The 15,487-nt window shown below is 31.9% G+C and overlaps 3 protein-coding genes across 6 annotated transcripts; 2 read left to right on the forward strand and 1 right to left on the reverse strand.

The window, feature by feature from the left end:
• The first annotated feature begins 6,025 nt into the window (after positions 1 to 6,025).
• LOC125423327 (uncharacterized) lies at positions 6,026 to 9,136 on the forward strand. 4 transcript variants are annotated; one of them, XR_009638211.1, is made up of 5 exons: positions 6,026 to 6,378; positions 6,841 to 6,916; positions 7,025 to 7,091; positions 7,245 to 7,314; positions 8,782 to 9,136. XR_009638211.1 is itself a non-coding variant. In XM_060815316.1 (4 exons), exons 1-3 carry the CDS (start codon positions 6,169 to 6,171, stop codon positions 7,072 to 7,074), a joined length of 336 nt encoding a protein of 111 aa, XP_060671299.1. In that variant the 5' UTR covers positions 6,026 to 6,168; the 3' UTR covers positions 7,075 to 7,091; positions 7,245 to 7,621. The 4 variants fall into 4 exon arrangements, 2 of the variants coding, with proteins under 2 accessions (XP_060671299.1, XP_048333009.2); XM_060815316.1 differs by lacking the exon at positions 8,782 to 9,136 and having other exon boundaries at positions 7,245 to 7,621; XR_009638212.1 differs by lacking the exon at positions 8,782 to 9,136 and having other exon boundaries at positions 6,028 to 6,378; positions 6,854 to 6,916; positions 7,245 to 7,621.
• Positions 9,137 to 10,752: 1,616 nt separating this feature from the next.
• LOC107421880 (high mobility group B protein 7-like) lies at positions 10,753 to 12,748 on the forward strand. The gene is made up of 8 exons (XM_016031228.4): positions 10,753 to 11,079; positions 11,376 to 11,458; positions 11,565 to 11,613; positions 11,717 to 11,830; positions 11,898 to 11,955; positions 12,063 to 12,107; positions 12,246 to 12,332; positions 12,437 to 12,748. Exons 1-8 carry the CDS (start codon positions 10,958 to 10,960, stop codon positions 12,506 to 12,508), a joined length of 630 nt encoding a protein of 209 aa, XP_015886714.3. The 5' UTR covers positions 10,753 to 10,957; the 3' UTR covers positions 12,509 to 12,748.
• Positions 12,749 to 13,041: 293 nt separating this feature from the next.
• LOC107421875 (LRR receptor-like serine/threonine-protein kinase FLS2) lies at positions 13,042 to 15,226 on the reverse strand. Its single transcript, XM_016031222.4, has one exon. It carries the CDS (start codon positions 15,012 to 15,014, stop codon positions 13,152 to 13,154), a length of 1,863 nt encoding a protein of 620 aa, XP_015886708.3. The 5' UTR covers positions 15,015 to 15,226; the 3' UTR covers positions 13,042 to 13,151.
• Between the last annotated feature and the right edge of the window lie 261 nt (positions 15,227 to 15,487).

Here is a 15,487-nt window from a genome sequence, read left to right on the forward strand (position 1 = left end):
AAATAGAACCATAAAAAGTACAATGGAATACTCCTCTCTCTTTTTTTTTTTTTTTTTTTTTTTTTCAACCTTTTCTGCTCGTCCTTTTGAGTTACAATTTTTCTACTTTTTTTTTTTTTTGGTGGATATTTTTCTACTTTTTCATGTATTGTAGGACTAAAAGCAGATTGACTTTGACTATTATTGAATCTTCCCAAAAGATATACAGATTGGAGGAAAACCATTGCTTTTTCCTTTATTTTTTTATTTTTATTTGGGACTCTATCTTCTAAATCTCAAAGAACCCAATATAATGCAGAAAGAATATGAGATGGGTTTTGGTTTATATGAGGATTTTCATCATCACCTTGTTTTTGTTAGATGACATTTATGGGACGATGATCTCTGAGATTCCGGCATTTTTGATGGTATATTTAAAGGCTCTTGTTATTTTCACTGGCACTTTCAGAGCACATAAAGACAAAAATTCTAAATTTTTGCTCACAATGCATAATAATTAACATATGATACACAATAAATATACGGTCTGGTTTCTAAACGATTTTTCTGCAATTGGTATTTTTTGATCTACCAAATTTCAAATTGGTTTTTTCCTTCCACGGCGGTGGTGGTCCAACCCAGCTTTTTTTTTATTATTATTATTTTTTTAATTTTAAATTTTATTTTTTATAACAAGTATTGTACATGGCAAAAGCTTCAAAGACCCTTTTTTATTTTATTTATTTATTTATTTTTTTGTGCTTTTGGCCAAATTAATGATTTTTTATTTTTTCAATATCCCATGTTCAACTTTTTACTCTGCAGTTCTTTCCCCCCCCAAAAAAAAAAAAAAAAAATTACTCTGCATTCCTTTTAAAACAACTTATATTGATTCAAAAAGGGAAAAAAAAAAAAAAAAGTTGGTATTTCAATGGCCACTTATTATGAATCGGTCATTTTAAAACAGCTCAAATTGCGTGGTGATAATCCTCAATCATTTTCCATAAGTCCAATTAAAAAAATCTCCCCTCCCCAAATTTTATATATGTTCAAAAAAAAAAAAAAAAAGTTTGACTTTGCCATTATTGTTACCATTAAATGTCTTTGGTACCCTCATAAGCCTTTGCATCGCATCTACTTTATACCGTTGTTCTTTCCAATTTGGTGAGTTTATGGGGCTTATCTATTGAACTTTTTTTAAATTTTGTTGTACAAAAAAGGCTTTGTCATTCTTCTTTTTCTTTTATTGCCTTTGCTTCTGTAGCTTTGGAATTTACCATCCTTGTGTACTTGTTTGGTACTAGCCTTCCTAATTTAGTAAATTATTTTACCTCCTCTTTTAAAAAAGTATTTTTCTAGGCACCATTTACCCAAAAAAACAAAACAAATTTATTCTTTAGGCATCATTTGCCAAAAATAAATATTTTTTAGGCATCCCTATATTTTAGAGATTCTAACCATCCGTATTTCTGATGAAAAAAGTGAACTAATATATATTTACTTATTTATTTTATAAAATTATCATCAAAACATCTTTTATTTTTATTTGATTACTTTATTTGCACTTTAGCAATTGCTTATTAGAGTTTTTTTTAGGACATTGAATTGTATTACTTCCTTTAAACCATTATATATATATATATATCAATTTTAAAGGAAAATTATGTACCATGTAACAATTATTCAATACCATAAGATCAAAGGGTTGAGCACACGTAGCTAAGCTACATTAGGCAACTGGGCCAAAGAGGCCCAATACCGTACTGGTGGTGTGGGTGGTAATTTAAAAAAGAGCGAAGCTATTTTTTTTTTTTGACAACTGTGATTGTCATCACGATCCACACTTGACATTGAGTAATTAATTTATCCAAAAAAAAAAAAAAGACAAACAATAATTAATTAAAACTCATTTTAATTTTTTCAAACAAAAAGTTTAAACGAAAAAGTGAATCCTTAGGACAAGTTTGTTATGCATAACTAGTCTCTATAAATTATATTGTACTGGTTTGAATTAAATTAAATTGTAGTGTATTGTACCATATTAATATTGTAGAAAGTTTAGTGCTGGATCGTTTTGTATCATAAATTTTGATTAAAAAATTATTGGGTTATTTTACTGTGTTAATCCTTGAATTATGGACATAGTTGCATATTGGTCCTTCAAGCAAAATTAAATTTTCTTTTTATTATTATTCAAATAGTTTTATTTTATAAATAATTACTTTATTCAGAATAGGTAAATGATTTTTAATTATTACTCGTGTGTAATATGTAATCTTTAAAAAAAAATAAAAAATTACATTATTCATAATATAATAAATAGAGATTTGATTATTTTCATGGTACTAGTTACTTTGTGGTTTGATCATTTCATAGTGGAATCACTATCAAATGATCCCCCATGAAATAGAAAAGATTATAGAAATAAGTGAACCGCACCAACCTCTTTTATTTCATATGATCAACCCGACAAGCGTCACGGCTTAAAACAAATAGAGATTGAATGATCCAAGCAGTGAATAGAGCATTCATTAAGTAATGACTAAACGAAGGCTTCAATGGGAATGAGGTCTATCAATGGGACTTTTTGAACGGATCAAATAATCATAAACCGCATGGATTCTCAATCGGAAGAGACCACGTCATCCCACATTAAAAAGAAAAGACGATCCCATGAAATCATATATGGACCCAAACACATTTAGGGTTTTGACACATAGCAAAACCCTAATCAAGATTCTAACATTATAAAAGGTATTATGATGTTGTGGAATCAGAATATGCATGAAACAGTAAAAAAAAATTTTAAAAATTATCTTTTTCTTTCTTTCCCTAGATTGTCTTTGTTTGAGTTGTTAACTTGAATATAGAAGTTTCTTCACCGGTACCACAATGGTGCCTAGATTACATTCCCATTTCTCTTGTTTCGTAGTCTAGCCGCCATTCATTCGCCGTATAGATAGCCGAAGCAGATTATAAGTTATATAATATTGGAAAAAAAAAATGAAAAAAATAAAAGGTGTCTAATTTGTTTGATAATTAAATAGAGTTTTGCTTTTTTAAAAAATTAAATAATTTATAAATAAAAATAGCCAACTATTAATAGATGAAAAGAAAACAAAAAAAAAATAAAAATGATATTGTTGTAATGCTTTTCTTTTCATGCTAATTTTGCAAATCTTAAATTTGTAAATTCGAGACACACCCCCTTTTTTTTCTTTCTTTCTTTTTTTGTCTTTTGAGTTAGAAAATAAAATAATAAAAAAAAAGGATAGTGTTGTGCACCTTTGACCCACCCCTCCCCCCACTGCATACTACGTAATCAGTGATTTTGTTTTCATACAAATTTTGCAAATGTGGACTTGTGGATTCGATGCGTACCTCGCTTCTTTTTTGTTTTATATATATATATATATATATAGTCAGATTTAAATAATAATTTTTATTATAAAACTAACATAAAATTTTTCTTATTTTGTACATAATAATTTAATTTTATCTGATAAAATTTATTTTTTATAAATAAAATTTTAATATATTACTAAATATATATTTTTATTTTTAAAATTTTAAATTTTAATATAAATGGTTATAAAATAATGACAAATAATATTAAAAAGGAAAAAAAAAGGTGTGAAGAAAGAAAATCAAGCTGACATACTTATTTCATCATATCACTACTTGACATGCAACTAGACCTATCCACCACTTGTTGCTGTCAAAGTGGGGATCCTCTATTTTCAATTTCCTGTCCTATTCCTTGTAGCCCCATTGAGTGGTCACCATGTCATTTAAGAGAATTAATCCTTATTTACTACTTTTCTGTTTGTTTCCTTTGTCTCCTTGTTGATTCGTCCTTGCACTTTTCATGTTGAATGCCCCATCCTTCAAACTGAAAGAGAAAAAGAATGGGAATGTCGCTAAAAGCCCATGGTGGGTTTACTAGATTTCAATTTAGCATCAGAATCGTGAGAAAGTTGTCATGTTTTTAAGAGAAAAAGGAAATTCTTATTTATATATATTGTTTGGACTTAAAAAATAAAAAACCCTAAATAAAAAGTGATAAGATTAACTGAAAGGCTACAAGTAATGAGCAATTGGGTGTTTTGTTGCTAGAAATGGTAATCCGGTCAAGTAAACCTAGGTTAGAAGAAACTTGATCCCACCAGACTTGACAGTATCCCAACGCAATAAAAACCAATCTAGGATTTTGTCAATTGGGTTTTACTCGTCCTAGCCTGGTTTGTTTTCAAATACACACACACACACACACATATTTAAAAAGGCATTTGAAATATCATTCTTCTTCTTTTTCTTCTTTATTGGAGTACTTGATCCCCAACCCTTATCTAAATCAGGTATAAAATTAAAAGACATGAACCAGATATAAAACAAGTTTAAGATTGTCCACACCTGACCCAATCAGGATCACGCACTGATGGGTGTTATTATCATTCTTATTTGTCGTTAGCCCTGTGTATAGAGGATAGAGAAAGATCCAAGCCTCAGGAATCGGGAAAGGAACTAGTGTTCTTGAGTTTTGCCTACAGCTTTAAAAGGGTGGAGTCCTACTCCTAATACATCTTAAGAACAAGGAGGCATAAAGGTTTAGGGCATCAACTTAGACAACACACACACACACACACACACACAAAAGAAAAAATATAAATAAATAAATAAATTCACCAATTTTTCTAACTACAGACTCAACCTGTGTTGGAAAAAATTAAATTATATTTATTAATTTTTCAATATTGAATGAAATTTTAAAAAGTACCTTTTCTATAAGATATAAATTGTATAGTTTCATTAAGGTTATTATTTTTTATAAAGTATTAATTCATAATGGGCGGTGTTACTTTTAGAAAAGTATCTCTTCGTTAATCAATTTTACTTATAATTTTTTTTTTATTAAAATCCATCTTTGTGAATATACTTATTGGTTCATATCCTTTAACATTTATGCAGAGATTTATTCTATTCATTTTCTTAATTTAAGAATTCAATTTTAAAATCACATACTAACATTTAGAGAATATTAAGTGTTACGTATGTGAGAGAGTTTAAGTTATGTTTGGTTCATTGATTTTGGTAATTTGAAATACTTACTATTATTAAGAGATATTGTTATTGTATCCCGGAAGACAATTATCATAATATTATAATCATCTAAATGGGACAAATTCGTCTGAAGAGAATATAGTTCAACTATAGCTTCGATCTGGTTTTTCTATAATTTATACTTTTTTCTTATGATATTATTTTAATCTTTTGCTTGAATAAAATTTCAGTTTTTGTGATTATACATTTGTGAGATAATATATGGTTAATACACACTAAATTTCCTAACAATCCGCACTTATAAAAGCTTAAGGCGTGCCAACGAGAAGTTTTTCTTTTTTGATTATATTTATTTTTTAAAGAAGTAAAAGTGTTTCGGTAAATCGAGAAACTAATGAAAACATAAATTGACCAAGCTCTTGAATTTTTTAATTGCATGCCAATATCCTTGGGGGTACATAGATTACGGAAGATCTCATTCCAACGGGAAAGGAAAATATGAATAATTTTAATATTTTAAATTGTAATTAAATCAGTAACTAAAAATTGGAAATATTAAGTAAGTTGGTGTATAAAGTTAATTTGAAACGTATATAGAATCACCTTCACAAAATACAATGTTGCTAGATCAAAGCCCTATCACATAGGCAAAACCCTCAAATGCTTACTCATAAGAAACCAAAAAACAAAAATGATGAAAATGGGAGGTTCTGTATACAGAACCATACCAACCAAATACACGCCTTTCTCAAACACTAAAAGTGCCCAGTGTCATCTTCTTGAGAACAAGAAATCAAAAATTTACCCTATTGCGTAACTTCCAAATTATGAAGGGATTTTTTTGAAAAATAGCCCTTGTCCAAATCAAACTTGAAAAATAGGAAAAAAAATAAAACTAACCAATTTTTAATACATCCGGACTAAAATACCCTTTTCCTTTCCTTTTTTTTTTTTTTTTTTTTTTTTTTTTTAAATCTATTTTCCCTTTCCCTTTGTAAATGCAACTAGGCTTTCCCTTTCACTTTCCCTCCCCAAAAAACCATTCCGTTCTTCGAGTAGAATATATTCCCCGCGCATTTCATACACTTCACAGAGAGCGAGAGAGAGAGAGAGAGAGAGAGATCTGCAATGGAGGCGAGCTTGGTTGTTGCAGAGGTTATGGAGGCTAAAGGGGGAGCTCAGAACAAGATCAACGACGAGAAGCTCACTGTTGCTGTTGTTGGTAATGGCGGTGCGAGCAAGATTGCTTCTGGTGAATCGAAGAAGAAGAAGAACAAGAATCGGATTCATGTCTCCAACAATAAGAAACTGTTCTACTTCTACATCAATCATGCAAAGGTAAAATATGATTTCTTTTTTTTTCCTAACTTCTCACTCCTTGATTATATGCTGTTTGGTTGACAAGAATTCGTAGGAAAAAGAAAATGAACAAAGAACTTTCTTTAATCCACTGTTATATCTTTGTCGCAGGAATACATCGAAATTTCCAAATTCTTTTGCAAATTTTATCTTTCTGGGAGGATGCGATTTGATTTTCTCACATTGTTATTTTGATTGAAATTCCTATGGCTATATAAATATAAGAAAAATCGTTTATATAAATACACGAAAATTTCCATGTTATAAAGCTTCTGTAAATTCTCTGTAACAGCATGAACAATTGAATTCATTTTGATACCGAGTCTCTGTATTAAGGCAAGTGTTGTAATGTAAACTTGGGGTTTTTTTTGTTATGTTCTATAACTTGGGGATTTAGTATGGAACTGTTATAATACTTGATAAATTGGCTAACTTTCATAGCTATTTCATACAGCTATTCCTACTGTGATCACAATTTCTGAGTTTCTGAAGCGTGATGGACTAGCAATCGAAAAGAGTAAGAACAATTCTAGTTTTGTTTAATTTGTCTTCAGTTTGTTAAACACCCTGTTTGAATTGTATCTAATGGAATAAGATTATTGATGTTTGGGGAAAAATGGATTAGAGATCAGCATATCAACTGTTAGCTCCAGGATGACAATAATGGCCAAATGATTGGGAAGAAGTCTCAGGTTGTTTCTCTTCTTCCTTTTTTCTTGATGGGTCATGCACATTTTATTCTCAAACAGGTTTTTTTTTTTTTTTTTTAAATGAATATTGACCATTTTGTTTTAATCTGAAAAAACCTCTCTCTCTCTCTCTCTCACTCTCTCTGTGTTTTATAGATTGAAATTGCACTGGAATTAGCTGCAAAAGCGACCAAGACATTTGTTGAACAACCATTAAAGAAAGCTGGTACTAACAAAGCATGAATAAAGTGATACTGTAATTTCATTCTGGAAACAAATTTCTGGTTTTTTCCCTTTTTTTTTTCCCTCCCTCTTTCAGTATAGTTGGTCGTGAAATATGATTGGTACTAACTGGCTTTGTAAGCCAGTTCACTTAGATGTTCCAGTAGCATGATCAAGTAATATGAGAGATATTAAAGGAACTCTTGTGGGAATTGAAATGTCATTGTCCCATAGAGCATGTACTGCACATGTAATAGAATGTTCCATATAGCATGTTTTACACATATAATAGAAAGCTTACCTGCTTTTTATCTCTCTCTCTCTCTATTTAAGATTAAGCAAGAGCATTATTTATGTATATATCCAGTTTTGACTTGCAAATGAGCTATAGAATGTTGACCACAATAAATAAGATGGACAAAAGTTGCATGCTTTAAAAATGAGAAGGAGAAGTGAAAAGGATGCCTATTTAAACTCTACATTGTGAACACTAAAAGTTACTGACAGTGAAATAGGCAATTCAATCACTTAGCATAAGAAGCTGCTCAGTTTGTGGTTGAGCTAATATATCTATGTTGTTTCCATCTTCCAAAAGAAAAGTAGATTTATTTTATGTACTGAATCAAATATCGTTTATTCTCAAAGTATCCTTACAGAAAGCCATTATGCACAAAGGTTAAGTTATATCTAGTTATGTACAAGAAATGCATCATTCCAGTGACAACTTTGCGAGGATTAGTGCTAATGATGGGTTTTGATGTAAAGATAACTAATTTATATTCTTGAAAAGGTGGCATCTTTATTATGATTCATTTTTGCACACTTTCCTTAGGTGCAGATCGGTATCAGCGTCTGGAAAATTTTCCACTTGTTGGAAAAAAATTTCTTCATGTCAAAAATCAATTTCTCCTGTCGAAAAAAAAATTTCTTCAGTTGGAAAATCATTTCCAATAGAAAAATAAATTAATATTGGGATAAAAAAATAAAAATCAGAGTGGAGATGAAATATGTCATGGATTCAAAGAAAGAATAACATTATCTTCTCTAATGTGTCAATTCATGTTCAAATGATATTAGCAATTTTTAGTATCTTAGAGAGGATTAAGATTTGTGCAAGCTTGTTTTTAGGTGTTCTTGCATTTAATAGTTGAATTCATGTTTGTTCAACAGTAGCTGTGGAATTGCAACATGAAATGGTTATGCAATCTATTTGATATGTTGTAGGCAATACTTATATTTGATACATTTGCCATATCTAAAATGTCCATTCTAATAATTGGAAGGGATATTTCATGCAGTTGTTTTAAGGTTATTTGTGGATTTGAACTGACTCACTAGTTGTCTATTCCCTGGTCACCGGTCTTTATGTAGCTTCTTGCAATGATTTACATTGCTTCTTTCTTTGGTGTCATATTGTTTATGTATGAGATGCTTTACAATCGATGTTTTCCTAATGTAATGTGTATGTCAGGAGCACCTCCTACAGTGCTCTTGGTATGATTCAGGTTGCTTGTTGCAAATAAACCATCTATTTCAATCAATTGCTCTCTACTCACAACTTTTCTCTACAACTTTATCTGCTGAAGTTGGGTGCAAAGGCGACAACGATATCTGGTCTTTTAGGAACTGGAGACATTATGCTGACATGTTTTGTGAGTTGTCGTTGCAGTAAAACCGAAGGAGATAGTTCTGAATGTTAGGGGGAGCTGCTAAGGTCATTCTTTTGGCAATTTCAAGCCGTGAATACAGGCCAAAAATATAATTGAACAACTCTTTATCTTATATTTACTGAATGATTCAATATGAAAATGTCAAATTTCTAATTCTTTCTAAATTTTGACTTCTAACTTCTCGGTATACCATGTCTCAAAAATAATATTTGGTAAGAAAAATCTGATATATATATATATATATATGGTTGATAGAAATTTTTATTAGGATTGGTGCAAAGATAACTAATTTACTTTCTTGAAAATGTGGTATTTTTATTAGATTTATTTTTGCACAATCCGCTTAGGTGCAGATCGGTATCAACACCTGGAAAATCATTTGTAATAGAAAAATAAATTAATATTCGGATAAAAAATTGAATATGAAAGTGGAGACAAAATATGTCATGAATTAAAAAAAGAAAAATTATTAAACTAAAATTTTTAAATACGTAATACACGATTATCACAACATAAAAAATATTACCATTGAGTATAATATATATCTATGATATAAAATAATTGTCAAAAGACATAAATTTAAAATGCACAACACACTAAATTAAAAATCTCTAATTCGAAGTATAAGAAAATTGATTTGTACAATCCTACTTATAAGACAATGGATTTTGTGCATTTTTTGTTGATGGAAACCATTATATTTTTACCACTTTGATACTCCGAATGACCACCGTCATTTTGCACCAATGTTCCATCGTATAAAATCGTAATTAAAATATCATGATCTTTTATTTCACTACAAAATTAAATGAATAATATTAAACTAAATCAATAAAATTATAAAAATATGAATAATACTAAACAAACATATTAACTGTCTCAAAAAAATCGATTCTATTTTTTTTTGCTAGATATAATATTTTGACGAAAAATTGGTGAAAAATTAGCTAAAAACAAGCAGAAACCTAACGAAAACTAGCAAATTGACGGAAAATGGCGAAAGTTTATCTTTTTTGTCAATTTTCCTACACTTCTACTGATTTTCGTGATTTTTCAGATTTACAAAATTTTTTCCTAATTTTCACATTATATATAACCTAAGTACCTCTAAACTCAAATAGAACAGATCATAAACTAATTTATTAAATAACTATATTAAAAAAATCTTAAAAAATATAAATTCATTTAACAAAAATAGTTTTAGATTTAATTAAAATAATATAGAAGTTAAGAGAAAGAAAAAAGTTTTACCTAAATTTAATCTCAAAAGTGAAAAAATACAATTAAAAAAAGGTGAGGCGAACAAGATCAATCTCGTAAAAAAAATTTTTAGAATCAGTGTTTCTTTGAAAAAGGAGGAAAAAAGAAAAAAGGATGATATGTTTAGTAATTTTCAATTTAGCTAAGAATATTTTTGTCTGCAATTGATTAGTTTTTTTATTATTTTTTTTAATACTATTTTTCAATTGTGAAGGTGGCAGGTGACTATTTTTAAAAAAAACCCAATTATTAAATGGTGTTTGCGTTACATTTACTTCATTAGATTTATAAAGACCAAACCTTGGGACGATTCCGAAGCCCAATCCAATATTCAAAAAGATCAAAAAAGCCCAGATATGCTGGGGGGGAAATATCGAAACGAAATGAGAAGATGACGGTGAATCTATACCGTCGATAAAGGGGGAAAAAAACGGACGGTCGATGATGAAGATCAATTTCGCGTCAAGAACCGCGAAGAGGAAAAATTAAAAGGCGCGGTTCTTTTATGGGATTTATTCGCGGTAACCAAATTTGAGAAAATCCAAAATTTCCCACTCCCATAAACAATTCAAAAATCTTTCACATTTATATTTATAATCCTTCTTGGTTTTCTCATTATATTCTACTCTCTCTCTCTCTCTCTCTCTCTCTCTGTGTGAAAAGCTCAATTCCTCTCTGCAATTTTTTGAACTCAAAGAAAGAAGAAGAAGAAGATTAATGGGAGGTGGGTCTTTGAAATCGAACCCAGCAAAGGCGAGGAAAAGAGTGGAAGCCACAGATGAGTCTGGTGCTGGTCCTTGTCTCGTTCGCGGCAAAGATGGCAGTGCTTTTGCCCGATGGTACCCATTTTCCTCTTCTTCTTCTTCTTTGTCTGACTCTTAAATTATTTTCCGGGTATTTAGTTTTCTTTGGTTTTGTATAAGCTTTGTGTTAGAGAGTCTCTTTCTTATGCTTTGTTTGAGTCTTATTCTTTCTGGGTATCGCATTTCCTTTCATTATCTGTAGGCTTGTTTGTTTGTGTTTGGACAATTTTCCGTCTGGACTTGAAAAACAGAAAATGGGTACTGATGGGATTTTGAGGAGAATATTGAAAATCTTTTTTGTTTTTTGTTTTTTGGGGTTGCTTTTTGTGAAGCGAGGAGTGCAATAAGGATGTCCCAGTGGCGTTGATCAACTTTCACAGTTGCAGCCTCGATGCGAAAATCAAGATGAACCTTGGTTGGTCTCTACGTTCTTTTTCTCTATCTCTCTGGTTATTGCTCTTTAATTGTTTGAATTTTGGAATTGATGAAATGGTAATTTGTTTGTTGTTTTGGTTTATCAGAGTCTCAAGTTGTTGAAAAGCCAACAGAGGCCAAGAAGGCTAGTGAGAGGTCTATATCGTGCATTTAAACTGTTTGATGTAATGTGCTTTTTGAGGTTTTTTATTTTTTTCTTACAGGAATTTTATTTTAATAATGTTTTATTCCTCTATAGAAATAAATCCACATCCAAGGAACCGACAGCAAAGAGAGCCAAAAATGAGAAGGCAAAGAAGGGCAAGAATTCAAACAAGCCCAAGCGACCTCCCACTGCATTTTTCCTCTTCATGTAAACCCCTCTTATCTCTTTTTCTGTAACAAAAGTTGGATGTTAATGTAATGTGTGATGCTTTCAGGGATGACTTTAGAAAAGAATTCAAGGAAGCTAATCCCGATTCTAAGGGTGTTAAGACGGTAAGATGTTTTATAAGAAATCAACATGTTAAATGGGATTGGTTGCTATGGTGTTTGGTAGATGAAGTTGGTTTTGACAGTTTCTATTTTCTAAAATGGAATTTAAGGTTGCTAAGGAGGGTGGAGCCAAGTGGAAGTCTATGACAGATGAGGTGAGTTTCAATTGAAGAATTGAATTGTGCAGGAATTGTGTGCTGATGTTTTGGTGGTGTCATTTTGATGTTCAATCCAAGATTTGTGCAAATCATTTTAATGTGTGCTGATGTTTTGGTGGTGTTAAATGGGTTCAGGAGAAGAAGCAATATACTGATAAAGCTGCTGAGCTTAAAGCAGAGTATGACAAGGCATTGGAGAGTGACAATGCTGAAGATGGAGATGTAAGATTTTCTCACTTTCTTGATACTTTATATTGATTGTTGAGACATCTGGGTTTGTTACTGTGTTCTGTTTTTAAACTTTGGCTTTGTTTTTGCATGTTCAGGTTGACGAAGGTACAGAGAAGGAAGAAGCTGAGGATAATAAGGAAGTGGAGGAAGTGTCTGATGAAGAGTAGGATTTTGGTGGTGTTTGAATTTTCATATTATGTCTATTTGATGGAGAAAATTGATTTGATGCCTTGTAAATTTTGGAAGTTGGCTTATTAATGAAGCTGAAAATATAGATCTTAGGTTATTTCTTATAGTAACATAGTCCTTTAATTTTGGCTTTTTGGATCATTGAATGCTTGATAACTACTTAACTACTTGCTTTAATCTTCATTTTGGAATATTAAAATGGTTCTAACTTGATGTTACTCGTTTTTTGTTTTTCATTACTCTGCTTTCCTTTAATGATACTTGGCTTGGATTCTTTGGCTTAGTTGAAATGATTTACTTTCTTTTTGCGGCAATTGAAGGGATTGGGTTTTCACTAATTCATAAGAACATAAGATTGGATATCAAACTGTTAACTACACTAGGTTGTTTGAGATAATCTTTCTAATCGCTTATTTTTCCATAGCTTTAATTCTCTTCAACTACATAAATTTCTCAAACCCAACCAATGAGGAATTTGACTGTAAATTAAGCTTCCCTACACTAGAGTAAGTAATTGATAATTGAAACAAATAATATAAGATTATAAATGGACAATAATAAGACTGTCTCAAAAGGAAAGGCCTATTTGAGCATATCTCCTTGGGAAATTGAGTCAGCATCTTACTGGCTCATATCTTCTTGTTTCTTTCCCTTACATGGTGCCAAGGGCTTCCCACACAAGCACAGATTGTGGGCATAAGCAGCTACAGGGAAGATATTAAGTGGTCTGCCTTGTGGGATTTCTCCACATAGTCTGTTTGCTCTGAAGCTTGCATGTCTCAGACCAATTCCCAATAAACTATTTGGAATCCTTCCTGTGAGCCCGTTGATGGACAGGTCAAGCCATTGAAGTTTCACCAGTAATCCTACACTCGTTGGGATGGTGCCTGTTATCTTGTTCCTTGAGATATCCAACCTTTCGAGCTCGATAAGGTTCGAAACTGAACTTGGGAGGTGTCCAATAATCTGATTGCTTCCTATATTGAGTACTCTCAACCTCAAACCTTCTCTGAATTCTGCAATCTCTCCTGAAATTTGATTATTGGATACATCTAAAACCTCCAAAAATTTGCTTGTCCTGTTATTTAGGATCCTCGAGAGAGATCCCACTAGCTGATTCGCGTGTACATCAAAGATTGAAAGCCCTTCTGGCAATATGATTTCTGAAAGATCAAATCTCAATTGGTTGTTTGAGAGCTTGAGCTTTTGCAAGCTTGACATGTTGGTGAAGAAGTGAGAAATCCGACCGGTGAAATAATTATCGGAAAGGTCAATGGAGCTCAAAGAATCAGGCTTTAAGAAGCTTGGAAGAGTTCCTTTAAGTTGACAGCCAGCAAGATGAACATCAGAAAGTTGCCTACTCCTGATCCAATCAGGAACAGTCCCTAAACTTAGATTGTTGTAAGAAAGGTCTATTGACAACAGAGAAGGAATGCCTCTGTGGAGAGTTTCTGGTAAAGGTTCAGAGAGGCCATTTCTTGACAAATTTAGGTACCAAAGGTTCTGCAATTTTGAAATTGTTAAGGGAATAGGACCAGAAAACCTATTCCCACTCAATGAAAGACTGGTGAGGGATTTTAGGCTCCCAATCTGGACTGGAATTTTCCCTGAAAGTTGGTTATTGTTTAAAGACAAGTCGGAAAGCTTGGACAAGCTGAACAAGGAAATGGGTACCTGACCTGACAATAGGTTATTTGAAAGGTCAATAAAGGTAATATTCTGAAACTGCCCTACAAAAGCTGGAATGAACCCAGACAACTGATTGAAGCTAAGATCAAGATACTGCAAACCATGGATGTTTTCAAAAGTTGGAGGAATTGAACCTTTGAGGGAATTTCTTCCCAAGTTTATTTGGAAAAGGTTTCTAAGATTCCCTAGGCTTGGAGGAATCTGACCTATCAAATGGTTCCCACTAAGTGAGAGGCTTTGTAGCAAGGACAAACGTCCTAAACCTGAAGGAATGCTTCCATGAAGAGAATTGTCTTCTAGGACCAACTGGGTGAGATGGGATAGATTTGAGAAACTTTCTGGAATTGGACCTGAAATTTCTTTCATACCACTTATTATCAAAACCTCCAAGAAATGCATATCACCAAGAGAAGGTGAAAGTGTGCCTTTCATGTAAAGCTCAATGTCTTTATCTGGTCTCTGAATCTGCAAAGCAGTAACTCTTCCAGCTGAATTACACTGAACACCTTCCCAACCACCTCCACAGCAATCTTTTCCAATCCATGTGGAGAGCGTGTCTGTCGTGTCTTTCAAAATTCTGGCTTTGAAGCTGAGAAGAGAAGCTCTATCTGATTCAGAGCAAACAGGGTTTGTTTGAGCTTGACAATCTGAGAACAAACTGAAGAAGAAGAACATGAGCAAGAGCTGGGAAACCCATTTCAGGATTTGCATTTTTGGGAGGTGGGTCTTGATCAGATTTGAAAAAAAGGGTGAAAAATGCATGGAAAATTTCAGTGGAAACTTGGGATCTGACATGGGTTCTCTGAAATGGGAGAAAAAAACCAAGGCATATTTTAATGAGAAGAAAGTGGGAAAAGTTCAAAAGCAGACATGGGGTTTTGTTTATTCTAATTTCTTCCCGTAGACAGGAAGGTATAATGATGAAAAAGATAGTAGAAAAAAAAATAAGATTTGAAAGTGTGACTGAGAATTATAATGCGGTTGGGTATGTCTGACGACCCTTTAAACATTTGTCTCTGGTATTTATAGTACCCATAGAAAAATTACTTTTCAAATCGACAATTTATTTATTTATTTATTTTGATTTTGGTTTAAAGATTTTCACATGGTGATTTTCTGACCGTTTGATGTATCACGAGGATCCTAGTTCCATTTTGAACGTTGGAGCGCACTAGATTCAAATTTCTAATACTTTTTAAGAAAATCAACCTCATTTTGCTCGTCCACAAGTTTCATGCTGTGAACTATCATACTTACAAAAACCATCA

Source organism: Ziziphus jujuba, chromosome 3 (genome assembly GCF_031755915.1).
Source record: "Ziziphus jujuba cultivar Dongzao chromosome 3, ASM3175591v1".
Classification (NCBI taxonomy): domain Eukaryota; kingdom Viridiplantae; phylum Streptophyta; class Magnoliopsida; order Rosales; family Rhamnaceae; genus Ziziphus; species Ziziphus jujuba.